General features: G+C 42.0%; 1 protein-coding gene and 1 long non-coding RNA gene across 4 annotated transcripts in view; one reads left to right on the top strand and one right to left on the bottom strand.

Annotated features, from left to right (window-relative positions):
• The window catches only part of CCDC170 (coiled-coil domain containing 170), a 128,226-nt gene extending 104,768 nt beyond the window's left edge, over positions 1 to 23,458 (bottom strand). Inside the window, exons 1-2 of one of the 3 annotated variants that reach the window (XM_055114229.2) lie at positions 22,468 to 22,664; positions 12,216 to 12,449 (exon numbers count right to left, since the gene is read on the bottom strand). In XM_055114229.2, coding sequence (XP_054970204.1) covers positions 12,216 to 12,266 — 51 coding nt within the window. In that variant the 5' untranslated portion in view covers positions 12,267 to 12,449; positions 22,468 to 22,664. Of the gene's footprint in view, positions 1 to 12,215; positions 12,450 to 22,467; positions 22,665 to 23,271 lie in introns of those variants that run through there. The other 2 variants (XM_008963897.4, XM_063605036.1) reach the window with 2 other exon arrangements.
• Positions 23,318 to 26,930, top strand: LOC134730523 (uncharacterized). The gene is made up of 2 exons (XR_010112320.1): positions 23,318 to 23,455; positions 25,450 to 26,930. It is a non-coding gene; the product is annotated as an uncharacterized LOC134730523 (long non-coding RNA).
• Positions 26,931 to 27,900: the final 970 nt, after the last annotated feature.

Raw genomic sequence — 27,900 nt, 5'->3', positions numbered from 1 at the left:
GAGACCTCCTCTTGGCCAAGAGCATTCCAAAGTAAACCTGAAACTAGTTCAAGCCTTGATGGAAAATGGAGGCCCAACATACTTCATTATACCCTTCTCCCTTTGGAATTCAGACACAACTGAGCAGCATTAACATTAAAACAGAGATCGTAAGACTGAGAGAACAGACTCCTGTAGCAATAAGATACCAAATTCCAACCTGACTCTAGTATAGCATTATATGACAGATAACAGCCCTGAAAGAAATCAAAGTATTTTACCTCAAAATATATTTGTCTTTTCTTTTTTTTTTTTTTTCTGAGACAGAATCTTGCTCTGTCACCAGGCTGGAGTGCAGTGGCGCGATCTCAGCTCACTGCAACCTCTGCCTCCAGGGTTCAAGTGATTCTCCTGCCTCAGCCTCCCGAGTAGCTGGGACTACAAGCATGTGCCACCACACCCAGCTAATTTTTGTATTTTTAGTAGAGACAGCGTTTCACCATGTTGGCCAGGATGGTCTTGATCTCTTGACCTCGTGATCCGCCTGCTTCGGACTCCCAAAGAGTTGAGATTATAGGCATGAGCCACTGCACCACACCTTCTTTGTCATATTTTTAAGTGGTCCTGAAAAGCTGTCTCTTGTGAAGGAAATGTACATTCTGTAAAGAATCTCTCTCCTTTATTAGGTCTTTTCAGGAGAGTCTACCACCTTTTATTGGTCTGATAAGAAGACATTTACCATCTATTGTCTCTGAAGCCTGCTACCTGGAGGCATCATCTATATAACAAGAACCTGTGCTTCCCACCTGCACAGTGGCTCACGCCTACAATCCTAGCACTTTGGGAGGCCAAGGCAGGCAGATCACCTGAGGTCAGGAGTTCCAGACCAGACTGGCCGATATGGTGAAGACCCTGTCTCTACTAAAAATACAAAAATTAGCCAGGTGTGGTGGTGTGCACCTGTAGTCCCAGTTACTTGGGAGGCTGAGGCAGGAGAATCGCTTGAACCTGGGAGGCAGAGGTTGCAGTGAGCCAAGATCACACCACTGCACTCCAGTCTGGGTGACAGAGTAAGACTCTGTCTCAATAAATAAGTAAATAAATTGATGGAGACTTGTCTCAGATACTTTTTGATTTACAAATCTAATGGCGTAATGCCAATCCCTAAAACAGGGTCCAAACAATGTAGTCCAAGTAGACATCTCTCCCAGGCTCTTGCATTTCAAGGATAATTTTGAAGTAGAGCATAGAATGAATGAAATGCATATTCTTCAGCCAATCCTTTATAATAGCATTTGACTACATTTGTTTAGTTAATATAAGAAACACAATTTCCAAGACCTCTTGTTCAGGTATTAAGAGTGCATTCCTCATCACCTTGATCCAGTTTCTTGCAGAGACCAGGTGAGTGAGTGCGAAGGCCTCATTTATCTGACACCAACCTACCAAGCTTTCAAAAGTCACATAGCCTAAGCTGATGTAATAATGTGAAGGCATTTCAATATTAGGATGGAAATGAATGGTTCTGCCAAGGCTTCATCCAAAAAGAATGGAGACTGAAGCAAGAGGCTCCTTACTGCTCTGCCTTCCGACTCACTTTGTGCCGACCTAACCTTTGTGCTGCCACAAAGTAGCCACTCTGAAATGCAGACCTGATCTGTCTCTCCCCACCTACAAAGCTGCCCACGATAGACAAGGTAAGAAATAAACTCCTTAAGGTATGTGAGTCTCTTCTCTATCAGCCAAAACCCACATTCCCAGGGTTTCTGCCTCAATGCCCAATCTAGCCTGACCTCCAGTCACATGGAAAAAATTAAATGTGTCTCGGCATGCCACAGAGCTTTCATAGCTGTTTCACCTTCTGGGTTCTTCCTCTTTCTTCACAAGCTGCTTCTCCACTGGGCAAAAGTCTGTGCCCCATTCAGGAGTTGGAACTGGCATTTTTGTGAAGCCTTCCTAGGATCCCCAGGCAAAATTTCCCTTCCTTCCTTCCTTCCTCCCTCCCTCCCTCCCTTCCTCCCTTCCTCCCTCCCTCCCTTCTTCCCTTCCTCCCTCCCTCCCTTCCTCCCTCCCTCCCTTCCTCCCTCCCTCCCTTCCTCCCTCCCTCCCTTCCTCCCTTCCTCCCTTCCCTCCCTCCTTCCTTCCTTTCTTCCTTTCATTTTCTTTCGTTTCTTTCTTTCCAGGATTTCACTCTGTCATCCAGGCTGGAGTGCAGTGGCATGATCACAGCTCACTGCAGACTTGACCTCCCAGTCTCAAGTTATCGTCTTATCTCAACCTCCCAGGTAGCTGGGACTACAAGCACGTGCCACCACGCCCAGCTAATTTTTGTAATTTTTTAGAGATGGAGTTTCACCATGTTGTCCAGGCTGGTCAAAATTTCTTTTTATCCCAGTTACCACTCCTGCCCACATGCTCATCTTGCTTTATTTATCTTGGTTAATATTTCTGTGATTAATCAATGAAAAAAATGAATGCCACCCACAGTCTTATCAGAGATAACTCTATTGTATTTTGATGCATTTCTTTTTTTTTTTTTTTTTTTTTGAGACAGGGTCTCATTCTGTCATCCAGACTGGAGTGCAGTGGCATGATCTTGGCTCATCACAACCTCCACCTCCCAGGCTCAAGCGATTCTCCTGCCTCAGCCTCCGGAGTGGGTGGGATTACAGGCTAATGCCACTACTGCCCAGCTAATTTTTGTATTTTTAGTAGAGACAGGGTTTTCATCATCTTGGCCAGGCTGGTCTAGAACCCCTGATCTCACATGATTCACCCACTTCAGCCTCCCAAAGTGCTGGGATTACAGGCATGAGCCATGGTGCCCGGCTTTTTTTTTTTTTTTTTTTTTTGAGACGGAGCCTCTCTCACTCTATCATCCAGGCTGGAGTGCAGTGGCGGGATCTCGGCTCACTGCAACCTCTGCCTCCCAGGCTGAAGCAATTATCTTGCCTCACCCTCCCCAGTAGCTGTAACTACAGGTGTGCACCACCATGCCCAGCTAATTTTTGTATTTTCAGTAAAGACAGGGTTTCACCATGTTGGCCAGGCTGTTCTCGAACTCCTGACCTCAAGTGATCTGCCCGCCTTGGCATCCCAAAGTGCTGGGATTACAGGCGTGAGCCACCATCCCTGTCTGATGCATTTCTTTATAGTGTTTTTCTAATACAAATATATCATGTGCTTTTAAAAAATATAATTGGGGTTATACTGTAACTACAACTTTACAACCTGTTTTCTACATTTAATATTAATATTTCCCCAAGTGTTCTTTTAAAATGTTAACGGCTGCACAATATTCCATCATAAAGCTGTATTTTAAGTTGACTACTCTCCCGCGATTGGACATTTCGTTCTCTTTCTAATTGATCACTATTACAAATCTGTTAGAATTCTGACTGTTTCCTTAGGATGAGGAAAGTTGTTTCTCTGGAAAAGAAACAACTGAGTCAAAGGGAATAAAAATTGTTTTGATACACATTGCATAGAAAATAGCACTAAGTTACACTCCCACCAATTATGTACCATAAGGTTCATGACTTTACGGGTCACTGCTTAATCAGTTCCTTCTCAATATTTCTATATGCCCTTTAAGAGGTGTCTGTATTATAATATTTATCACACGAAGAATAATCATAGTAGTAACATTAGTCATCCTTTTCTTAAGGACTTGGTATATACAGACGCAACATAAACACTTTACTAACATTATTGCACTCAACCCTTACAACAGTTCTTAGAAAGGAGGAGGAACTCGGGCTTACCCAAGGACCCACAGGCAACGAGTAAAGCAGAACCTGGATTCAAACCGCAAGTCTCTGATCCTAACACCCATGCTTTTACTGTTTTTGTCTGCAAGCTATCGGTATGAGTTTATGAAACAAATTTAAATATGTGTTTATTTTAAAATGATATACTACTGGGTCCGGGTGCAGTGGCTCATGCCTGTAATCCCAGCAGTTTGGAAGGCCAAGGCCCGTGGATCACTAGAGGTCAGGAGTTCGAGACCAGGCTGGCCAACATGGTGAAACCTCCTCTCTACTAAAAATACAAAAATTAGCCAGGTGTGGTGGTGCACATCTATAGTCCCAGATACTCGGGAGGCTGAGGCAGGAGAATGGCTTGAACCCAGGAGACAGAGGCTACAGTGGGCCTAGATTATGCCACTGCACTCCAGCCTGGGCAACAGAGCGAGACTCCATCTCAAAAACAAACAAACAAACAAAAAAAAACGGTATACTGCTGGGCGCAGTGGCTTACCCCTGTAATCCTAGCACACTGGGAGGTTGAGATAAGAGGATTGCTTATGCTCAGGAGTCTGAGACTAGCCTGGGCAACATGGTGAGACCCCTGTCTCTACAAAAATTAAAAAATTAGCCAGGCATGGTAGTGTCCCTATGGTCCCAGCTACTCAGGAGGCTGAGGGGGGAGATGGCTCAAGCCCAGGAAATCGAGGCTGCAAAGAGCTCTGATCGTGCCACCGCAGTCCAGTCTGGGTGGCAGAGACTGAGACCCTGTCTCAAAAATAAAAAAGATATACATATACTACTGTACATATTATGCACAGTACCAAACATATACAAAAATGTAAATTAAGATTAAGATAAACAAAAATTCAAATCTTATCTTCTTGGACCTCTCAAAAACATCTTGTGTTTTATGTCTACCTACTAGAATGTAAGCTCCGTGAGAGCAGGCCCTCTGTTTTCCAGTACTGTGTCTGCAACAGTGCCTGGCAGATAGTATGCACTCATGAAATATATGTTGGGCATTAATAAATGAACGAGTCAGCTACAAGGTTGTGTGTTTGAAGGCAGAACCTAGAAATCAATTATATTTTTATCCTTAGCACCAAGCACATTTCCTAGCACATAATGAACACCCCATAAATATCTGGTGAATGAATATACATTTAATGTTTGTTGAATAAATTAATGGATGGATAAATGAATGAGCACATGGATGGGAAGATAAATAGACAAACAGAAAGGCTTCTTCCCTCTGGTCACTTTACAGGGTTAGCATGTCAAAGATAAAAATACCTGGCTGAACTTAATTATAACACTTTACTAGTGTTATACTCTAGGGGGCAAACAATAGCCCCCTAAACAAGTATAGATGGAATTTCACTACGTCTTGTAAAACCAGGAAATAATAAGCCCCCTATTTTAAAAATTAGCCCTCACTAGACAAAAACTTAGAAGCAAAGTTAGTGAGTTTTAGAAGAACTGGAAAGTGTAGTAGACAGTCGACCAAGATACACTGGAGAGGCAAAGCCATGAATTGTTCATCCACATCTTATTAGGTAAGGACAAAACTATAAAACATCTATAAAATACTTACCTTGAGGCTGGGTGCGGTGGCTCACACCTGAAATCCCAGCACTTTGGGAGGCCAAAGCAGGTGGATCACCTGAGGTCTGGAGTTCGAGACCAGCCTGGCCAACATAGTGAAACCCCATCTCTACTAAAAATACAAAAATTAACCAGGCATGGTGGCAGGCACCTGTAATCCCAGCTACTCAGGAGGCTGAGGCAGGAGAATTGCTTAAACCCAGGAGGTGGAGGTTGCAGTGAGCTGAGATTGTGCCACTGCACTCCAGCCTGGGTGACAAAGCGAGACTCTATAAAAAAAAGAAGAAGAAGAAAAAAAACTTACTTATAAAATTATAAACCTTAATATTTGTTAGGGTGAAAGTCCCTTTCTATCTAATTTACGATTTTTCTGTATCTTGTTATGAGTGTCCTGACTAATAAGTTTGCAATTATTTCTTTAACTCATTCTATCTTTAAAAGCTCCTCATCACCTCCTTTGCAACATCTAATCTTAATCTCAAGGGTTTTTTTTGCATGGCAGACGTACATTATGGGACATTATATTAACACACCCTCTCTGACTTCAGTATCTTTATTCTGTAACCTCACTGATATATGACATTTAAATTCACTTGTTAATCAGAAAACATTAAAATGCTTTGTTTTGCCTTTTTCTTCAGTTTTTACTGTAATAAATAACTCATTTCTAGAATTAGCGTAAGTGTGAAATTTTTCTCGGAAGCTCTTTTTCTACCACAGAGATAGAAGAATGGCTTCTGGTTCGTCACTGTAGCCCCAGTGACTGAGTATCAGTAAATATTTGAGGAATGAATGAACAAAATGACACAGTAAGAATTCAAACCAAGACTTTCTGACGCCAAAGCCCATGGTCTTACTCAGAATTTTTGTTGTTGTTGTTGTTTGTTTATTTGTTTTATGGGTTTGTTTGTTTGTTTTTGAGACGGAGTCTCTTTCTGTTGCCTAGGCTGTGGTGCAATCTTTTCTCACCACAACCTCCACCTCCCAGGTTCAAGCCATTCTCATACCTCAGCCTCCTGAGTAGCTGGGATTACAGGCGCGCACCACCATGCCTGGCTAATTTTTGTATTTTTAGTGGAGACGGAGTTTCACTATGTTGGCCAGGCTGGTCTCGAACTCCTGACCTCGTGATCCAGCTGTCTTGGCCTCCCAAAGTGCTGGGATTACAGGCGTGAGCCACCACACCTGGCCTCTTACTCACAATGTTATTGTCCCATATAGGCCTGGCTAAAAGTTGAAATGATCACCTTTTCCTAAATTGAATGATTTTCTGATGCTTGATATTGCTGTCTCCAAGACTATTGTAACAATCACTTGCATTTCCATAAGTAACGTTAAGCTCAAATAATTGATTTAATTTTAATTAATTCATAAGTCTCTTTCTAACCACTTTTTGGAAGATGGATTCTTCCACGTTCATAACTGTACACATTCATAAATGTACAGATTGGATCTTGTTGATTTTGGAGCTTATAATTTAGTTTAATATAAAGTTCTATGAAGCTTAAAAATATCTGTTCAAGTTAGTAAGATAATTTCTTAGGCTGGACTCAAAAAATTAATTAACTTCAGGTCCTATTTTAAGCAACTAGCAGTTTTTTAGCATTTGTACGGGATCTACCTCCATGGGAGGTATTGGGTATAGCTGTCAAGAATAATGAATGCAAATTTGGGAACAATGTCACATATGGAATAGCCACTGAGAAAGGAATGGTGGAACCAAAAGTCCCTGTTGACAACCAGATGAGACACTTTATTCATCATTATCATTCATAGATAGATAGATAGATAGATAGATAGATAGATAGATGAGACAGAGAGAGAGAAAGGCGGGAGAGAGAGAGAGAGAAAGAGATCTTTCCACATGTTAAAGATTTTAGAACTCTTCCCAAATGGGATTTTTTTCACTTCACTTATTATTAGACACTTGATAAATTTTATTTTAAAATGAAAATTTTTCTAAGATGTAATATTTATTTTTGTATTTTTTTTTTTTTTTGAGAAGGAGTTTCGCTCTTGTTGCCCAGGCTGGAGTGCAATGGCATGATCTCGCCCCACCACAACCTCCGCCTCCTGGGTTCAAGTGATTCTCTTGCCTCAGCCCTCCAAGTAGCTGGGATTACAGGCATTCGCCACCACGCCCGGCTAATTTTGTATTTTCAGTAGAGACGGGATTGCTCCATGTTGGTCAGGCTGGTCTCAAACTCCTGACCTCAGGTGATCCACCTGCCTCAGCCTCCCAAAGTGCTGGGATTACAGGTGTGAGCCACCACGCCCAGCCTATTTATTTATTTATTTATTTATTTGAGACAGAGTCTCACTCTGTCACCCAGGCTGGAGTGCAGTAGTGTGATCTCAGCTCACTGCAACCTCCACTTCCTGGGTTCAAGCAATTCTTGTGCTTCAGCCTCCTGAGTAGCTGGGATTACAGGCACACGCTACCACTCCCGGCTAATTTTTGGGGTTTTTTTGGTTTTTTTCAGATGGAGTTTCGTTCTTGTCATCCAGGCTGGAGTGCAATGGCATGATCTTTGCTCACTGCAACCTCTGCCTCCTGGGTTCAAGCAATCCTTCTGCCTCAGCCTCCCCAGTAGCTGGGACTACAGGCGCCCCCCTACTATGCCTGGCTAATTTTGTATTTTTAGGAGAGGCAGGGTTTCACCATGTTGGCCAGGCTAGACTCAAACTCCTGACCTCAGGTGATCCATCCGCCTTGGCCTCCCAAAGTGCTGGGATTATAGGCGTGAGACACTGGGCCCAGCAGATGTAATATTTTAGCTCATATGTTGAGTGGTGTGCTTGAAACCTTAATAAGCTATTGATTTAAATTAGCTCCTCAGGAATATTTCCCTTAAATAGACTTGAAATATAGTTAATGCCATCTTCCAAAAGAGCAATGCTCTAGTGCCACAAAACTGTGGAACTAGGGAGACTGAAGACTGTTGGATGTCATTTCAATACTCATCAGTTTCATATCAACCTATAGGAGGAGGAGCAAACAACTTTAAGACTGAATTTTCTATTATCTATCACCTAGTAGTAACTCTTCTATTATTAATATTTATCAATGTTTTCCTTTCTTTCTTTTTTTTTTTTTTTTGTTGAGATGGAGCTCACTCTGTTATCAGGCTGGAGTACAGTGGCACGATCTCGGCTCACTGCAACCTCCGACTCCCTGGTTCAAGCGATTCTCCTGCCTCAGCCTCCCGAGTAGCTGGGATTACAGGCACACGCCACCACACCCAGCTAATGTTTGTATTTTTAGTAGATACAGGGTTTCACCATGTTGGCCAGGATGGTCTCGATCTCTTGACCTCGTGATCTGCCCACCTCGGCCTCCCAAAGTGCTGGGATTACAGACATGAGCCACTGCGCCCGGCCCATATTTATCAATGTTTTCTACATAATGCTTCTACACACAGTTTCATCTCCCTACAGGGCTGCCTTATAACTTTTGTGGGCCCTATACACTTTTGCCTTCATGGGTCCCTTCTTTCATAGAAGATATTAAAAATAATTTTTTGTGACTGCATTAGTATAAAGATGAATATATCAAAATATTATGTATCAAAACACAGATGCTCCTGAACTTACAATGGGGTTGCATCCTCATAAACCCATGGTAAAGTTGAAAAATCCTAAGTTGAACCATCATAAGTTGGGGATCATCTGTAATTTTTTCAACTTCAAAGCTCATTTTTTTTTCTGTACTGATTAAAAAAAATATAGAACATTCTCATGGATCCTTAAAAGTATGTTAGGCTACCGTGAGCACCGATGGATTGGTCAGCCCTGTCTCTCTACGAAATTGGGCAGGGGCTACAACAGGCTCTTCCCAGCATCCTGCTGTCCATTATACAGCTTTGGGTCTGTGAGTGAAGTACCTGTGGGCCTAGCTATACCCTGCCCTCTGTGTGGGCTCCAGATCCCCTCATTTCAACAAACCCCTCAAGCATGGAAGGACTCACAGTGAAGTTCCCCTGTGTATTAGTCAGGATTCTCCAGAGAAACAGAACCAATAGGATGTGTATGTACATAGACAGAGATGCATTTTAAGGAACTGGTTTACAAGATTGTGGTGACTGGCAAGTCGGAAATCTGCAGGACAGGCCAGCAGCCCCGAGACCCAGGGAAGAACTGATATTGCAGCTCAAGTCTAAAGGGATTGTGGAGGCAGAATTCTCTGTTCCTTGGGAAATCTTAGTTTTTTCTCTTTAGGCCTTCAATGGCTTGGATGAGGCCCATCCACATTACAGAGGGCCATCTACTTTACTTTCAGTCTATTGATTTAAACGCTAATCTCATCTAAGAACAAACAAACAAACAAAACCAAAAAACTTCCCAGCAATACATAAAATGAACCATCACATCCTGTGTTTCCAAAAGAGTGTGGTCTTAAGGTTAATACCAGACCATTACACAAGGTTACAAAAATCTTCATGCAAATATCCCTGCCGGGATTGGAGAAGGAATAAACTGTCTCCAGGTCAAAATGATGTGAAATGAAACTCTATCGCCTGCATCTTGAATAAATCTATCTTTGTAAGCTTGAATAAATCTGAATATTTTAATTTCACTGTTAGGTAAATGTCAGTCTGCCCACTTGCCTTCATGAATAGAAGCACAGGCATTGATCTCTACTCAAATGGCATGGTTTAAAATCGTGAAGCAGACATGACTTTAAATAGTTGGTTAATTACTATCAGAAAGAAACACTTAACAGCCAATATGGTCAAAACCATAATCATTTCTTGGCAATTATTCTCTAAAATTCTAATTGTCAATTCTAAATAAATCCACATAATAAGTCAATTCATTCCATTACTTGGAGGTATATTTTGTGGGTAGATATTGCTGATGGGTCCATGAGGATATAACTCAGGCCAACACTGGAAGATTTCCAGAGCTATAGAATTCTTTTATTTCTCTATTTATTTTTTAGAGACAGGGTCTCACTCCATCACCCAGGCTGGAGTGAAGTGGTACAAATCATAGCTCACTGCAGCCTTGAACTCCTGTGCTCAAGGTATCCTCCTGCCCCAACCTCCTGAGTAGCTGGAACTACAGGCACACACCACCATGCCCGCTGTTTGTTTGTTTGTTTAATTTTTTTGTAGAGATGGGGTCTCACTATGTTGCTCAGGCTGGTCTTAAACTCCTGGCTTCAACAGATCCTCCTGCCTTGGCCTCCCAAACTGCTAGGATTATAAGCATGAGCCACCATGACCAGCCTAGAGTTCTTGATTTTTAAGAAGTAGGCTTTCTGGAACAGAAGAAGATTTACAATTTCAAAAGCATGGTTTTGCATATCAATAGCAAAGCCTTGAGGAGTCACAGCACAAGAATCCTTGCTTTTTTTTTTTTGAGACGGAGTCTCGCTTTGTCGCCTGGGCTCTAGTGCAGTGGCGCGATCTCGGCTCACTGCAAGCTCCGCCTCCCGGGTTCACGCCATTCTCTTGCCTCAACCTCCCGGGTAGCTGGGACTGCAGGCACCAGCCACCACGCCCGGCTAATTTTTTTGTATTTTTAGTAGAGACAGGGTTTCACCGTGTTAACCAGGATGGTCTCGAACTCCTGACCTCGTGACCTGCCCACCTCGGCCTCCCAAAGTGCTGGGATTACAGGCATGAGCCATCACGCCCAGCAAGAATCCTTGCTTTTAATCCTAGAGTGGAGAACAATCCGTATGGAGACCCATTTTCCCACCTGAAAGGGAATGTGTGCCACCAACACAGGGGAAAGGGGAGGCAGGACCAGTGCTGAGATGCTGCCTGCCCTCTTGGGACCTGGATGCATGGTGGGCATAAACACTCCAGCTGGTTCCTGGCTTCCTAGTATGCAGGCCACTGAGAACGGAACCTCTCAGAGAAGGTCTGCAGGCAGCACAGCTCCTAGGAGTAGAATGAATGACAAAGACTAAGAGAAGTGCCCAGGGGGCCAGCGGGCAGCTCCGCAGGCCACCAAGTCCAGGTGACACTTTTTACTCTCTACCTGACTTGACCTCCTTTTTGGGCCTTGACACACAAATCACTTACTGCTGGGGAATCCTCCTTACTCTCACGCCCCCATTCTCTTCTGAGCGTCTCTCCTTTTTCCCACTTCTCTAGCCCTCCACTCAGTCCCTACTGCAGCTCACTTCCTTCACCCACTCACAACTTGATATTTGCTGGGTTCTGTCCTCGACGCTCTCTCCTCATCACTGGGACATTCTCACGGGTTTACTTCATGCCCTCCTGCGATCTCAGCCACTTCCAGTATCTAATGGCTCCCAAATCTGCATCTCTAACTAGAGACTGACATTTCCAACCGTCTAGTAACCATCATTTGCATGTCCTGATGGCACATCAAGGTCAGCATCACCCCCTGACCACCATCACCATTGCCCCAGTAACCTCAGCAAAACTTCCCATCCCTTGTCCCTCCCTGGTCTGCTACAGCACACTGTGTAATTCTGCTTGTTCATTGTGTCTGTCCCTCTAGGTCCTTCTCTGAGACCATATATTTACTCTAGCCATGTTTGCCTTCTTCATTTTTAAAATTTTATTTATTATCAATTATTTTTTATTGGTAAAATTGATAAAAATTTTATTTATTAACAATTATTATTTACCTAACTCAACTGTAAGCTCCATAGTTGGAGTGAAACAATGCCTTCTACTTTTTAACTCCATTTGTTGCCTGGCACATAATTTTTTTTTCATTTTTATTTCAATCCTATGGAAAAGTTGCAAGAATAATCCAAGGAACTCAAGTATGTTTCACTTTGATTAACCAATTGTGAGAACATTGTGCTACATTTGATGTATTCCTTTCTCTATGCGTATATTACAATATGATTGCTGAATCATTTGTGAGCAATTTGCACACACTATGGCCCCTTACCTCTAAACACTTCAGCTTGTATTTTCTAAGAACAAGGACATTCCTCTTCATACAATTGTCAAATTCAAGAAATTTAACAATGACACTATATTATTCACCAATTATCTCAATAATGTTCCTTAGAGAAACAATAAATGCATTGCATGTAGTTGCCAAGTATCTTTAGTCTGTTGAATCTGGAACAGTTTTGCAGCCTTTTTTTGTCTTCTGGCACAAGGTTCCATCTGCAATGCACTGAGAAAAACACACCTCTTATCCAATTGCCAAAAGTGCCCCAAATGATTAACTTGAATCTAATCATGAGAAAACATTAGATATACCCAAATCGAGGAACATTCCACAAACTGCACTCTTTCTAAACACATTGCTGGGTGCGGTGGCTCACCCTTGTAATCCCAGCACTTTGGGAGGCTGGGGCAGGTGGATCACCTGAGGTCAGGAGTTCAAGACCAGCCTGGACGACATGGTGAAACCCCATCTCTACTAAAAATACAAAAATTTGCTGGGCGTGGTGGTGCATGCCTGTAACCCCAGCTACTCGGGAGGCTGAGGCAGGAGAATTGCTTGAGCCTGGGAGGCGGATGTTGCAGTGAGCTGTGATCGCACCATTGCACTCCAGCCTGGGTGACAAGAGCAAGATTCCACCTCAAAAAAATAAAAATAAAAATAAACACATCAAGCTCATTCCCACCCAAGGGCCTGGCACCGCTCTTGCTGTTTCTAAGACTATTCCAATTCAGCATGTTATCTCCTTGGGGAGCCAACCCTACCCACCCTACCCAGACTAGACTTTAGCCCTCACCCCATTCCATCTCCATCCTGTTATTCTGCTTTATTTTCTTTTCAAAGGACTTAACACTCTCTAAAATTACCTTGTTTGTCTATTTGTTTACTTTTTAAAAATCTATTTCTCACACCAGGATATAACTTTTTTTCTTTAAATGTAGTCTCGCCCTGTCGCCAGGCCAGAGGGCGGCGGCGTGATCTCGGCTCACTGCAACCTCTGTCTCCCGGTTTCAAGCAATTCTCCTGCCTCAGCTTCCCGAGCAGCTGGGACTACAGGTGCGCACCACCATGTCCAGCTAATTTTTTGATTTTTTGTATTTTTAGTAGAGACGGGGTTTCACCATGTTGGCCAGGATGGTCTCCATCTCTTGACCTCGTGATCCTCCCACCTCAGCCTCCCAAAGTGCTGGGATTACAGGCGTGAGCCACCGCACCTGGCCGCGGATATAACTTTTGTGAAAGGGGGACCGTATATAAAAGAGCACCTGCTTGAAAATGGGCACTCATTTTAGAGTTGGTCAAGGAAAAAAGTTCTTTATCTTCAGTGCCTAACAGAGTGCCTAAGACAATAAATGTTTGTCAAGTGGGTGACTAATACAATGTATGATTCACTAAGCAGAATATTTATGGTTCCCATTTCCTCCTGAGTTTTCATTTTTGCTTACTCCAAACATTCATAAGATTTCAACAATAAGAGTTCCTTTTCAGTGTTCAACTATCCACTTCTTTTAGTCTGAAGTAGAAAAGACTTAGGGAAATGGGACAATTATAGTCAAGTCTTAAAATTGTTCCTTCTTGCACAGACATTGAGGTTAGACTATGATGGCCTTAATATGCTGAAAAATGCATTTTTATATGAAGCTAATAAGGAAGATTCAAGAAGAAAAGCATAAGGGAAATTCAGTCAATGAAAAGGAAGTCATTTCAGTTACTCAGAAATACAATTCAGATATTTATTTTTATGAGACTGACCCACTCCCTATGGCACTAATGAGGGAACTCAGATATTTATTGATTTATTATTTACTAATTATTATTGTCATTATTATTTTTAGAGTCAAAGTCTTGCTCTGCACACAGCCTGGAGTGCAGTGGCGCAATCATGGTTCACTGCAGTCTCTAAACTCTTGGGCTCAAGCGATCCTCCAGCCTCAGTATCCTGAGTTGCTGGGATTACAGGTATGGGTCACCATGCCTGGTTTAGACAGTTATTTTTATAAGCAATATCTGAACATGTAGATATATAAACTATCAGCAATAGCTGTGCTGGTATCAGTAAGAGAAAGAATGAGGTGCTACTGCTCTGCCTCAGCAATGCCTTTGAACTTCTCTGCCTTAGATCAAAGCCACCAAAGCACCAATTTCAAAGGAAAGAAAGTTGGAAGCAAAACAAAGAAATAAGGAAACCTTGGGTAAAAGAGCATAGCATAAATAATTCCTGGCTCAGCAAATGTTACTCCCTTTTTCAATTAAAAAAAATCAAGTTGTCCTTGAACATGGAAAAAAGTAAGTCTTTATAATTATTAGTCAACTCAATTCAAGTACAAACCAAGGAGTATTCACTATTGTTTGAAATACACTACACATTATATTTGGTAACAGTAAGTAAATACACAAGCAGTCTCTTTAAAATATGCAAAGAAAAAGTTTGGCATTCAAAAAGCTCTCCCCTACCTTTTCTTTGAAGATTTTATCTCATCTCTAAAGCCAGGTGGTCAAAGAGCAGATAGATACCAAGAGAAACTAAATGTTAAAGCTAAAATGAAGTTGGATGTGTAAACGGATTAACTGGTTATCATTTATTGAGACTTTTTTATTCTGAAATAATTTTAGAATTCCAAAAAAGTTACAAAACAAAACAGAGTTTCTATATGCCCTCTAGCCAGCTTCCCCTAATAATAACGACTTATACAACTAAGGTAATCTATTAAAACCAAGAAATTGACATTGTTACAACACTATTAACTAAGTAATAGGCCTTATTCCAATATAATCAGTTTTTTTTTTTCACTAATGTCCTTTTTCTAGTCCAGAAGCCATTTAGTTTTCATTTTTCCTTAGTCTCCCCAAATCCTGACCTTGACACTTTTGAAGAGTCCTGGTCAACATATTGTAGAATGTCCTTCAAGGTGGGTTTGTCTAACGTTTGCTCACAATTAGATAGTCATTATTTTTAATAGTATAAAGCATTTTAATTTAAAACAAGGGGAAACATTTAATTACTCATCTAATTCACTTCCTACCAATAGAGTACAATTTCTAAGCTTTTGTCTGGTTTATTATTTCATAGACGAAAGGCATTTATTCCCTTGGGTAATTGGGGAAAAATAATCCTGTTAATTTTTATAGCCACATCCCAAATATTTTACATATTTCTATTCTTCACAGTGACTTCACCAAATTTGCACTTTAGCACTTTTAGCAGCTCTCTTACCAAATTTTTTCTGGTTGATCTACCAAATACTAAGAGATATGTTTAAAATATTCTCTTTAGTTGTGGATTTGTCTATTTGTCCTTACAGATTTTTGCTTCTGTCAATTTTTGTTTTTCTATTTTGATGCTGTGTTCTTAGGAACATATACATTTAGAATTATTACAACTACCTGATGAATGAAATTTTTATCATTATTTAGTGACTCTCTTTACCACTACTAATGCTTTTCTTGTGTTAAAGTATTTTGCATAATATTAATATAGCCAATCAATTTTATTTTGGTTGTTATGTGCCTGATACACATTTTTATACACTTTTGCTTTCAACCTTCCCATATCTTTTTGTTTAAATGTGTCTTTCATAAATAGTATATATTTAGATTTTTTTAATGCAATATGGCTTTTCTTAGTTAACTAAGCATTTTGTCCATATATATTTATCATAATTACTGATATGTTTGTATTTCTTTCAACTATCATTTATGTTTTCTTTTTTCCCTATTCCTTCTGTTTCTTTTTCTCTATATTCTCTTTTTGGGAGTGGTGGGGTGGAGACTGGTTTTCTTTATATCTAGAGAAGGCTTCTGACTTAAGTTTATATGAAGACATGCAACTAGAGTCAGATCTCTTCTTAAACTTGATTTTGAGAAAAAGGAGTAGAACAAAAAAAAAAAAAAAAACAGAGCAAACCAGAAGAGGGAGGAAATGGTTCTTTAAAAAATGGAAATAGATACTACCTCATACCCATTAGAAAGGCTACAATAAAGGAAGAAAACACACAGAAAATAACAAGTGGGGGTGAGGATGTGGAGAAATGAAAACCTTTGTGCATTGCTGGTGAGAATGTAAAATGTGTGCAGCCACTACGGAAACAGTATGGCAGTTCTTCAAAGAATTAATAATAGGATCACCATAGGATCCAGCAATTTCACTTCGGGTATATATCCCTCAAAATTGAAAGCAGGGTCTCACAGAGATATTGGTTCACTCATTTTCATAGCAGCATTATTTACAACAGCCAAAAGAAAGAAACAACACAAGTGTGCAGAGACAGATGAATGGATAAACAGAACATGACATATGCATACAATGGAATATATTTCAAGCTTAAAAAGGAAGGAAATTCTGATACATGTTACAACATGAAGAAACGTTGAGGACATTATGCTAAGTGAAATAAGCCAGTCATTGAAGGACAAATACAGTCTGATTCCACTTATACAGAGAGAGTGCCTAGAATAGTCAAATACAGTATGATTCCACTTATACAGCGTGCCTAGAATAGTCAAATACAGTCTGATTCCACTTATACAGCGTGCCTAGAATAGTCAAATACAGTATGATTCCACTTATACAGCGTGCCTAGAAGAGTCAAATACAGTCTGATTCCACTTATACAGAGTGCCTAGAAGAGTCAAATACAGTATGATTCCACTTATACAGCATGCCTAGAATAGTCAAATACAGTCTGATTCCACTTATGCAGTGTGCCTAGAAGAGTCAAATACAGTCTGATTCCACTTACACAGAATGGCTAGAATAGTTAAATACACTCTGACTCCACTTATACAGCGTGCCTAGAATAGTCAAATACAGTCTGATTCCACTTATACAGCATGCGTAGAATAGTTAAATACAGTATGATTCCACTTATACACCGTGCCTAAAATAGTCAAATACAGTATGATTCCACTTATACAGCATGCCTAGAATAGTCAAATACAGTATGATTCCACTTATACACCGTGCCTAAAATAGTCAAATACAGTATGATTCCACTTATACAGCATGCCTAGAATAGTCAAATACAGTCTGATTCCACTTATACACCATGCCTAAAATAGTCAAATACAGTATGATTCCACTTATACAGCATGCCTAGAATAGTCAAATACAGTCTGATTCCACTTATACAGCATGCCTAGAATAGTCAACTACAGTCTGATTCCACTTATACAGAGTGCCTAGAATAGTCAAATACAGTATGATTCCACTTATACAGAGTGCCTAGAATAGTCAAATACAGTATGATTCCACTTATACAGCATGCCTAAAATAGTCAAATACAGTATGATTCCACTTATACAGCATGCCTAGAATAGTCAAATACAGTCTGATTCCACTTATACAGAGTGCCTAGAATAGTCAAATACAGTATGATTCCACTTATACAGAGAGAGTGCCTAGAATAGTCAAATACAGTATGATTCCACTTACACAGCGTGCCTAGAATAGTCAAATACAGTCTGATTCCACTTATACAGAGTGCCTAGAAGAGTCAAATACAGTATGATCCCACTTATACAGCGTGCCTAGAATAGTCAAATACAGTCTGATTCCACTTATACAGAGTGCCTAGAAGAGTCAAATACAGTATGATTCCACTTACACAGCGTGCCTAGAATAGTCAAATACAGTCTGATTCCACTTATACAGCGTGCCTAGAAGAGTCAAATACAGTCTGATTCCACGTATACAGAGTGCCTAGAATAGTTAAATACAGCATGATTCCACTTGCACAGAATGCCTAGAAGAGTCAAATACAGCATGATTCCACTTACACAGAATGGCTAGAATAGTTAAATACACTCTGACTCCACTTATACAGAGTGCCTAGAATAGTCAAATACAGTATGATTCCACTTATACAGCATGCCTAGAAGAGTCAAATACAGTCTGATTCCACTTATACAGCGTGCCTAGAATAGTCAAATACAGTATGATTCCACTTACACAGCGTGCCTAGAATAGTTAAATACAGCATGATTCCACTTGCACAGAATGCCTAGAAGAGTCAAATACAGCATGATTCCACTTACACAGAATGCCTAGAATAGTTAAATACACTCTGACTCCACTTATACAGCGTGCCTAGAATAGTCAAATACAGTCTGATTCCACTTATACACCGTGCCTGAAATAGTCAAATACAGTCTGATTCCACTTATACAGCGTGCCTAGAATAGTCAAATACAGTATGATTCCACTTATACAGCATGCCTAGAATAGTCAAATACAGTCTGATTCTACTTATACAGAGTGCCTAGAATAGTCAGATACAGTATGATTCCACTTATACAGCATGCCTAGAATAGTCAAATACAGTCTGATTCCACTTATACAGCATGCCTAGAATAGTCAAATACAGTCTGATTCCACTTATAGAGAATGCCTAGAATAGTTAAATACACTCCGACTCCACTTATACAGCGTGCCTAGAATAGTCAAATACAGTCTGATTCCACTTACACAGCATGGGTAGAATAGTTAAATACAGTCTGATTCCACTTATACACCATGCCTAGAATAGTCAAATACAGTCTGATTCCACTTATACAGTGTGCCTAGAAGAGTCAAATACAGTCTGATTCCACTTATACAGCATGCCTAGAATAGTCAAATTCATAAAGAAAGAAAGTAGAATGGTGGTTGTTAGGAGCTGTGGGGAGGAGGAAATGTGAAGTTATTGCTTAGTGAGTACAGTTTCAGTTTTGCAAGATGAACAAAGGTTTGAAGATGGCTTGTGGCAACGGTTGCACAACAATGTGAATGTACTTAATGCCACTAAACTGTACATTGGTAAGTTAAGATGGCAAATTTTATGTTATATGTATTTTATATGAGGTTTTTAAAAGTAGAAATGATGGGAAGAAAAAGGAAAACAGACTTTAACTCCTTTATAGTTAGCTATGACCAGCTCTAAGTCCTTTGTTTTGAGGAACTATAGCTGCTGATAGAGTGTGTTGCTATTTACATTTGCTTCTCATAACAATTCTGTTGATAGTTATTCTAATTAACCCTTGTTTTACAGAAAGGAAAGAGATGCTCAAATTCCCAACAATGGTATCTACTGGAGCTGTAACTTTGATCTAGGTTTTCCAGGTATGTGAAAACACTGCCACAGCAAGAGAGCCTACAAGCCACCCTATGTCTGTGGCTTCTCACTGGTGTCAGAGGATTTGGAATCCAAGCACCTTCCACAAAACTATCGCTACAGCTTTTTGCCGACTGGTGATCCTATTTTATAATTAGGTCACTTTTTTTTTTTTTGAGATGGTGTCTCGCTCTGTCACCCAGACTGGAGTTCAGTGGCACAATCTTGGCTCACTGCAACCTCTGCCTCCCAGGTTCAGGCAATTCTCCTGCCTCAGCCTCCCCAGTAACTGGGATTACAGGCACCCGCCACCACGCCTGGCTACTTTTTGTATTTTTAGTAGAGACGGGGTTTCACCATGTTAGCCAGGATGGTCTCGAACTCCTGACCTCAAGTGAGCCTCCTGCCTCAGCCTCCCAAAGTGCTGGGATTACAGGCATGAGCCACCGCACCCAGCACATTTTCACTGGGTAGCATTATTTCAAATGCATAACAAAGTTATGCAGTCTTACTGAAAGCTATGTTTGTAAACTTCCCCCAAAGCATATCTCTTTCCTTCATGTTTGGGCTGCTCCACTTCAATTCTCATAATATTGCTGTTAGTATTTGTCACATTTTCAATCCCAGTAAGGCTGTGCTGGTGATCGCATTATAGGTAAATCTAACTTGAGAAGAGTGCAGCATTAAATTTTAGTGTGGATGAAGGAGTAATCTTTTTATGTGTCTGTTTCTCTTGATTGTAAACTCTTTTTTAATTTTTATTTTATTTTTGAGCCAGGGTCTTGTTCTGTTGCCCAGGCTGGGGTGCAGTAGTGCGATCAAGGCTCACAACAGCCTCAACTTCCTGGGCTCAAGTGATCCTCCCACCTCAGCCTCCCAAGTAGCTAAGACTACAGGCCATGCCTGGGTACTTTTTGTGTTTTTTGTAGAGATGGGGTTTTGCCATGTTGCCCAGGCTGGTCTTAAACTCTTGGGCTCAAGCGATCCACCCACCTCTGCCTCCCAAAGTGGATTGTAAACTGTCAGTTCTTCATTATGAGCAGGGTCAGTCTCCAATTCATTTTTGTATCCTCTGTCCCTCTTACAGATTCTCAAAACACTGACTATTGAGATGGTGGTTGAAGTACTGATGGAAGCATTGGTGATGATGGTAGGAGTAGGTGCGGTGGTGTTGACACCAAAGCAAATTCCAAAAGTTACAAAGAATAACGATAGCTAATATTGATACGCACTTATTCTGTCAGACACTCTCTTGAGTGCCTTACATCTATTAACTGTGAAATCCTCAAACTACATTATGCGATAAGTTTTATGATTCCATGTTTTAGAAGAAAAAACTAAAATGCTGATACATTAATTGTTTTGACCAAGATGTCACAGATGAGTGGTATAATCAGGATGGTTTGAATTTAGTTTTGAGTCTAAAACTAGTATCTCAGTCTCTACAGTATTTTACTTTTCCAGAAAGTTACAGACTATCACTGCTTTGTAATTTAATGTTTTTCAGTCTGGCATGGTAGGAAAAGTACAAAGCTTTTGAAAGAAAGATACAAGTCCCTGCTCCATCATTTCCAATCCAGTAAGCTATTTCCTCATCTTATATAGTGAGAAATTTCTGCCCTGCCTATCTAAATTATAAGATGATCTCAGATAAAGTATTTTGCAAACTGAACATTTAATTGTAATAAATGCTGCCTTTTCTGCAGCTACTTTTGTTCTCAATAAAATTTAGTTATTTTAAGCCAATTAAAATCTCATGCTTAATGGACATTTTCCTTTTGTAGGTAGTGACTTATGCTAAAAATTTCTATCTGAATCAGTATTATTACTCAACTAATATGATTACTTATTTATTGCTAAAGGGGAAGAATCTGGCAGAGGCCACCAGTTGGGGACATCACCAATAATGGCATAAGCTGATATATGCCCCTCCTGATGTGATACTCTGAGACATAACATCTCTTATGTTATTCCTACCCAAAAATCTAATCACGAAGGACAATCAGAGAAACTTACTCTATAAAATGAATGACCTGGACTCTGCAAAAATGTCAGTATCATCAAAGACAAAAACAACAAACAAAAAAACAAACAAAAAAAATGTGAAGAACTGTTCCAGGTTTGAAGAGACTGGAGACATAACTAAATACAGTGTGTGATCCTGAGATGGAAAAAAAATTGGCAATAAATGGCATAATTGGGACAACTGGCAAAGTTTTGGTAGGTCGTGTATATTAGATAATATTATTGTCACAATGCTAAACATCCCGATTTTGATCATTGTATGTTCGTTAGAGAATGCCCTTATTCATAGGAGATAACACACCAGAGTATTTACAGATGAAAGGTCATAGGGAACCAGGCATGGTAGTGCATCTCTGTAATCCCAGCACTTTGGGAGTCTGAGGCAGGTGGATCGCTTGAGCTCAGGAGTTTGAGACCAGCCTGAGCAACACGATAAAACTCTGCCTCTGCAAAGAATACAAAAATTATCCAGGCATCGTGGCATGCCTGTAGTCCCAGCTACTCTGGAGGCTGAGGTGAGAGGATCGTTTGAACCCAGGGGTGTCAAGGCGGCGGCGAGCCGAGATCGTGCCACTGCACTCGAGCCTGGGTAACAGAGTGAGACCCTGTCTGAAAAAAAGAAGAAAGAAAGAAAAGGAGGGAGGGAGAGAACAAGAGAAAAAAAGGAGAGAGAAAGAATCATGATGGCTGTAATTTACTTTCAATGGGCTCACCAAAAAATATATATATATTAATAATATAAAAATACCACATACTTATGTATGGTTAAGACACCACATTGGGATAAAAATTAATAAAGTCAAATATGAAAATGTCAGATGAAAGAAAAAACATCTAGTAACTGGCCTCTGAGTTAGAAAGAAAGAAAAAATAGTTTTATTTGCACACAGTGGTACTTATTTTCCACAAATATTCCAGGAATCAGAGAAATCTAAATACAGGTCAGATGTAAAACAACAATCAAAGCTGCTGAATATTAGAAGAATTCCGATGGCACGTTGGAGAATCCAACTCATGTTTTGAATCCACTACATCCCCCAGGGATATCTATGGTCAGTACACAGCGTGGTAGGAAAAGTCCAAAACTGGAAAGAAAGAAAGATCCTCCATCATTTGCTAATTGGGTGAGTTACTTGCGGTTAGCAGTTGAGCTGAACACAATTCCCCCATCTCTGGCAACTACTCCCAATACACACGATACCCGGTGGGCCCCGATGCCAAGGCCAAAGGGGGATTCTTAACCCAGGCTGAGCCAGCCAGATCTTCTTGTGCGCCCAAGTATGCATATGTCCGTGTTCGTGTGTGTGCGCGCCCGTGTTTGTTCGCGTATGTGCGTGTTCGCGTGTGTGCACGAGCGTCTGTGTATGCGCGCATGTTCGTGTGTGTGTGCGCGCGCGCATTGGTACATCTGATACCTGAAAGTCCCCAGTACCTAAGTAACTCCTGGGAGTAAATGAGTAGATGCATTCAGGAGCAACTGAATTACCAACGTTTCTGGATTAGTTCGCAACGAAAGGGCCAGTGACTCTACTCCGGGCTGGCCCTCCTCCTACCACGTCAGATTTTCCAGAAATTGCTCCGAAGCACACTTCAGTAGCTAAGCAGGGAAAGTTAAATGAAGGAATTCTTTGCTCCCAGGGGTGGCGGGGAGGAATTGCCCGGCCACAGTCTTTCGAATTTCACCGGTTTAAATGGTCAGAGAAGCAGCGTGGCACAACCTAAAATTCAGACGCGCTCCGCAAACTCCGGTCCTGCCCATCCCCTCCTGAAATCAGCGCCCTGGCAGTCCCAGGCCACAGCCCTCGCGGGCACAGAGCTGCTCTGATTCTGCCCACGCCTCCGGGAGGAAAAGGGTGCAAATCAGGGGAGCCTCGGCCCCTCCTGGGTCGTCTATCCCCAGGGCCACCCCCGCGCGCGGCCGGCGGCTGGGACCGTACCTCGGGCGCTGGTGAAGCGGCACCCAGCGCGATATGGCTGGTGCAGTCCAGGCTCCCGGAGCCGGAGGAGCGGCCGCGGCTCATGACGACCCGAGCCCGGGGGCGCGCTCGGACCCGGAACCGGCCCTGAGGAAGCGGCGGCGCCGGGAGCCGGCGGTGGCGCGGGTGTCTCCTCGGGCAACGGGTAAACACCGCGGGGACGCGGCGGCGCCCGGCTGCGCGCGAGTAGGGTGGCCCGGCCGCAGGAGGCCGGGGTGGACCCCGAACCCCCGAGCGTGGCCTGCGTGGCGAAGGCCTGCAACTGAGCGGCCGACGCTGCCAGGGCGACCTGGGGGAGTCGGCGGGGATAAGGGTCTGTCCTCCAGGTGGGACTCTGCAGTGAATGCAATTCCAGTCCTCATCCTTATGTCAGCGATAAATACAGCCAGTGGGCACTGTGAACGGTGCTGGCGCGAGTGAGGCATAGGAGACTTCACAAGGGTGAACGGAGAATTTATTTAGCACCCACTGTGTGCAAATGTGTCTGCGAGCGTGCAACCTGTGCAGGTCCGGGTCCTGCGCTTGGTTTAATACTCAGCTGTCCCAGTCTTGACGTTTTTAGGAAGTTTTGAACAAGGTGTCCTGCATTTTCATTCTGTATCGGGGTCCACAAATTATGTAACCTGCCCTGGTGTGCGTTCTTTCATTTCACCTTCTCAACAACCCTGCCTGGAAGTACGGGTACTAGTAATACCAGTGTTAGTAACAGCCACAGCTGCTCATTATGAAATACTCGTGCTCGTCCATGCACTGTTGTAAGTGCTTCCCACGTATGATCGATCTCCTTAAATGAAACAAGATTATGAAGTGGATGTTAGAATAATCCATCTTCAAGACAAGGAAACAGTCACAGGAAAATAAAATAAAACTTCCAAGATGTACAGGGTAAGTGGTAGAGTGAAGATCAGGCTCCAGATCATAACACTAAAACACAGAGAAGATGAGTAACTTGTTTAAGGTCCCACAATTTGTAGCAGAATCTGAAAATGGAATCTGCATTCACCTCACTTTAAAGCTTTTGGTGGGCCGGGCGCGGTGGCTCACTCTTGTAATCCCAACACTTTTGGGAGGCTGAGATGGGTGGATCACTTGAGGTCAGGAGTTTGAGACCAGCCTGGCCAAGATGGTGAAACCCTGTCTCTACTAAAAATACAAAAATTAGCCGGGCATGGTGGCAGGCACCTGTAATACAGCTATTCGAGAGGCTGAGGCAGGGAGAATCATTTGAACCTGGGAGGCAGAGGTTGCAGTGAGCCAAGATCGAGCCACTGCACTCCAGCCTGGGTGACAGAGCAAGACTCTGTCTCTAAAAAAAAAGAAAAAAAGCCTTTAGTAGACTCCTATGCTGTTTGAGACACATGAAATCAAACAGGTGGGAGGATTGCTTGAGGCCAGGAGTTTGAGACCAGCCTGGGCAATACAGCAAGACTCTATCTCTACAAGTTTTGTTTTTTTTTTTTAAATTAGCCAGGCACGCTGGTGCACACCTGTAGTCCTAGCTACTCAGAAGGCTAAGGCGGGGCCAGGTGAGGTGGCTCATGCCTATAATCTCAGTACTTTGGGAGGCTGAGGCAGGTGGATCACCTGAGGTCAGGCGTTCAAGACCAGCCTGGCCAACATAGCGAAACCCTGTCTCTACTAAAAATACAAAAATTAGCTAGGTGTGGTGGCACATGCCTGTAATCCCAGCTACTTGGGAGGCTGAGGCAGGAGAATCGCTTGAACCTGGGAGGCGGAGGTTGCAATAAGCTGAGATAACACCACTGCACTCCAGCCTGGGCGACACAGCAAGAGCATGTCTCTAAAGACAACACAAAAAGGCAAAATCAGAGCTATGGCAGCTTTTCTTGGATTCCATCAGTCATCCTATGTGCACTCATATCGACCCTGAGGATTTCTTCATCTGGACAATGGCTTTTGATCTCACGGTAACTTTGCCATATATCTAATCCAGAATCATCTCAAGGCTTTCACTTGATGCACTGTTAAAGAAAAAGTTCTTAATGAAAACTTAGGCTTTCAGAAATCTCCTACTAATAGTACAATTTGGAGTAAACACATTTTTAAGTTGTAGTTTTTCCTTGCAGTAGAACCACTACAAACTTGCCAAATTTTCTTTTCTTTTCTTTTCTTTTTCAGACAGAATTTCGCTCTTGTTGCCCAGGCTGGAGTTCAATGGTGCGATCTCGGGATCACTGCAACCTCCGCCCCCTGGATTCAAGCGATTCTCCTGCCTCAGCCTCCTGACTAGCTGGGATTACAGGCATGCGCCACCATGCCCTGCTAATTTTGTATTTTTAGTAGAGATGGGGTTTCACCATGTTGGCCAAGCTGGTCTCGAAGTCCTGACCTCAGGTGATCCGCCTGCCTCCACCTCTCAAAGTGCTGGGATTACAGGCATGAGCCACTGCGCCTGGCCAAACTTGTTAAATTTTCAATGAACCAACACTGCCAGAGGAAACACAAAATTGATGAAAACTCAAGACACCTGGAAGAGAACCAGATGGAAATCCTTCTCCATTAACTCTAATCCAATTGTTTAAGAATCCCATGTCATAAAGCCTAATTCTGCTCACTTTGGTCAACCTTATAGATCTTATTCATGAGAATAGAAGATATAAATTTGCACAGTCTTTAAAAATCAGCATGAAACAGATTTTTCTCTGTATAAAACAATGTGATTTTGTGGTAACTGGAGGCAGAAAAAGTACTTGGCTCAGCCCTCCCCAGATGCCTTTGAGATTTCTGGGATATCAAGACATGAGCCAAGTGACTCTTCAAGCAGCATCTGATGATGTGATGACGTCAAAGAAGTTGAGCTGGGGGGACCCCGAGGTCTGGACCTTGGCGGAGGTGACGATTTGGGCTAGCTGGGACCATGGTGGTAGAACATTTCAGGCTGGGAGTTGGAGGGGGGCGGTCTCTAGGTCTGATAACAGTTTAAGCAAAGGAGGGAAGAAAAAATGTACAAACAAGTTCCAGTCCAGACCTCTCACAAAACCCCGTGTGTGGGCAGCACCGTGTGGCCCACAATACCTCCGTACAGACCTCTGTTTTGGAGTTTTCTTGTGGTGTCGTAAGTTTAGAACTCTGGTTTCCTCCTTTTGCTTGTTTGCTTGTTTGTTTTACAGATGTACATGTTTCTCACGGGAACATTTGTAATATGATAACTTTTGGAGCTTTTGACTTCCGATTGAAAACTTGTCACTGAAATCACTCCTATGACATTTTAATTGTCTAAAGGTTGTTTAAAAGAGTAGGCTTGATTTTAGTATTTTCCTAAACACTTGCTATGATCTAAATGTTGGTATTCGCCACCCCAAATTCATTTGTTGGAACCTAATACCCATTGTGATAGTGCTAAGAAGTGGGGCCTTTGGGAAATGATGAAGTCATGGGGGCACCACCCTCATGATTGACATTAGCCCTTCTAAAAGTGGCTCAGATTTGTTAAAGGATACAAAGTGACAGCTAGACAAGGGGAATCAGTTCTAGTGTTCCACTGTTTGATGACTACTGTTCACTATAGTACATTATATAGTTTCACATAGCTAGAAGGAGGATATTGAATGTTCCTAATACAAAGAAATAATAAATGTTTGAGATGATGGATCTGCTAATTATCCTGGTCACTATATATTATTTGTATCAAAACTTCACTATGAATCCCATAAATATATACAATCATATGTCAATTTAAAAAACACATTAAAATTTTTAGCCTGGCGCGGTGGCTCACGCCTGTAATCCCAGCACTTTGGGAGGACAAGGCAGGCGGATCATGAGATCAGGAGATCAAGACCATCCTGGCTAACACGGTGAAACCCCGTCTCTACTAAAAATACAAAAAATTAGCCGGGTGTGGTGGCAGGCGCCTGTAGTCCCACCTGCTTGGGAGGCTGAGGCAGGAGAATGGTGTGAACCTGGGAGGTGGAGCTTGTAGTGAGCCAAGATTGAGCCACTGCACTGCAGCCTGGGCGACAGAGTGAGATGCCATCTCAAAAAAAAAAAAAAATTAAAATTTTTAAATGAAGAAAAAAATTTCAAAAGCAAAATTCTTTCTTAAAAGGACATATCTATCTATATCTATATATAAAGTAACATTTTTGAAACTTAAAAAATGTGGCTTGAGTGAGCTCCCTTGCTTCTTCCTCCATGTGAGGATATAGCAAGACAGGCCGGGCATGGTGGCTCAGGGTTGTAATCTCAGCACTTTGGGAGACCAAGGTGGCCAGATCACCTGAGGTCGGGAGTTCAAGACCAGCCCGAAACCCCATCTCTACAAAAAATTAGCCACGCGTGGTGGCGGCTGCCTATAATCCCAGCTACTCAGGAGGAATGATACATGAGAATCACTTGAACCCGTGAGGCAGAGGCTGTGGTGAGCCAAGATCACGCCACTGCACTCTAGCTGAGTGACAAAGCTAGACTCCATCTCAAAAAAAAAAAAAAAGAGGACACCGCAAGAAGGTGCCATCCATCCGTAAGGAATAGGAGGAGCTCACCAGGCACCAAATCTGTTGGCTCCTTGATCTTGGGCTTTCCGGCCTCCAGAACTGTGAGAAATAAATGTCTATTGTTTATAAATTC

This window comes from Pan paniscus, chromosome 5 (genome assembly GCF_029289425.2).
Source record: "Pan paniscus chromosome 5, NHGRI_mPanPan1-v2.0_pri, whole genome shotgun sequence".
In the NCBI taxonomy this organism is placed as follows: domain Eukaryota; kingdom Metazoa; phylum Chordata; class Mammalia; order Primates; family Hominidae; genus Pan; species Pan paniscus.
Note: the sequence above shows the minus strand (reverse complement) of the source record. Positions and strands in the feature narration are given on the sequence as shown.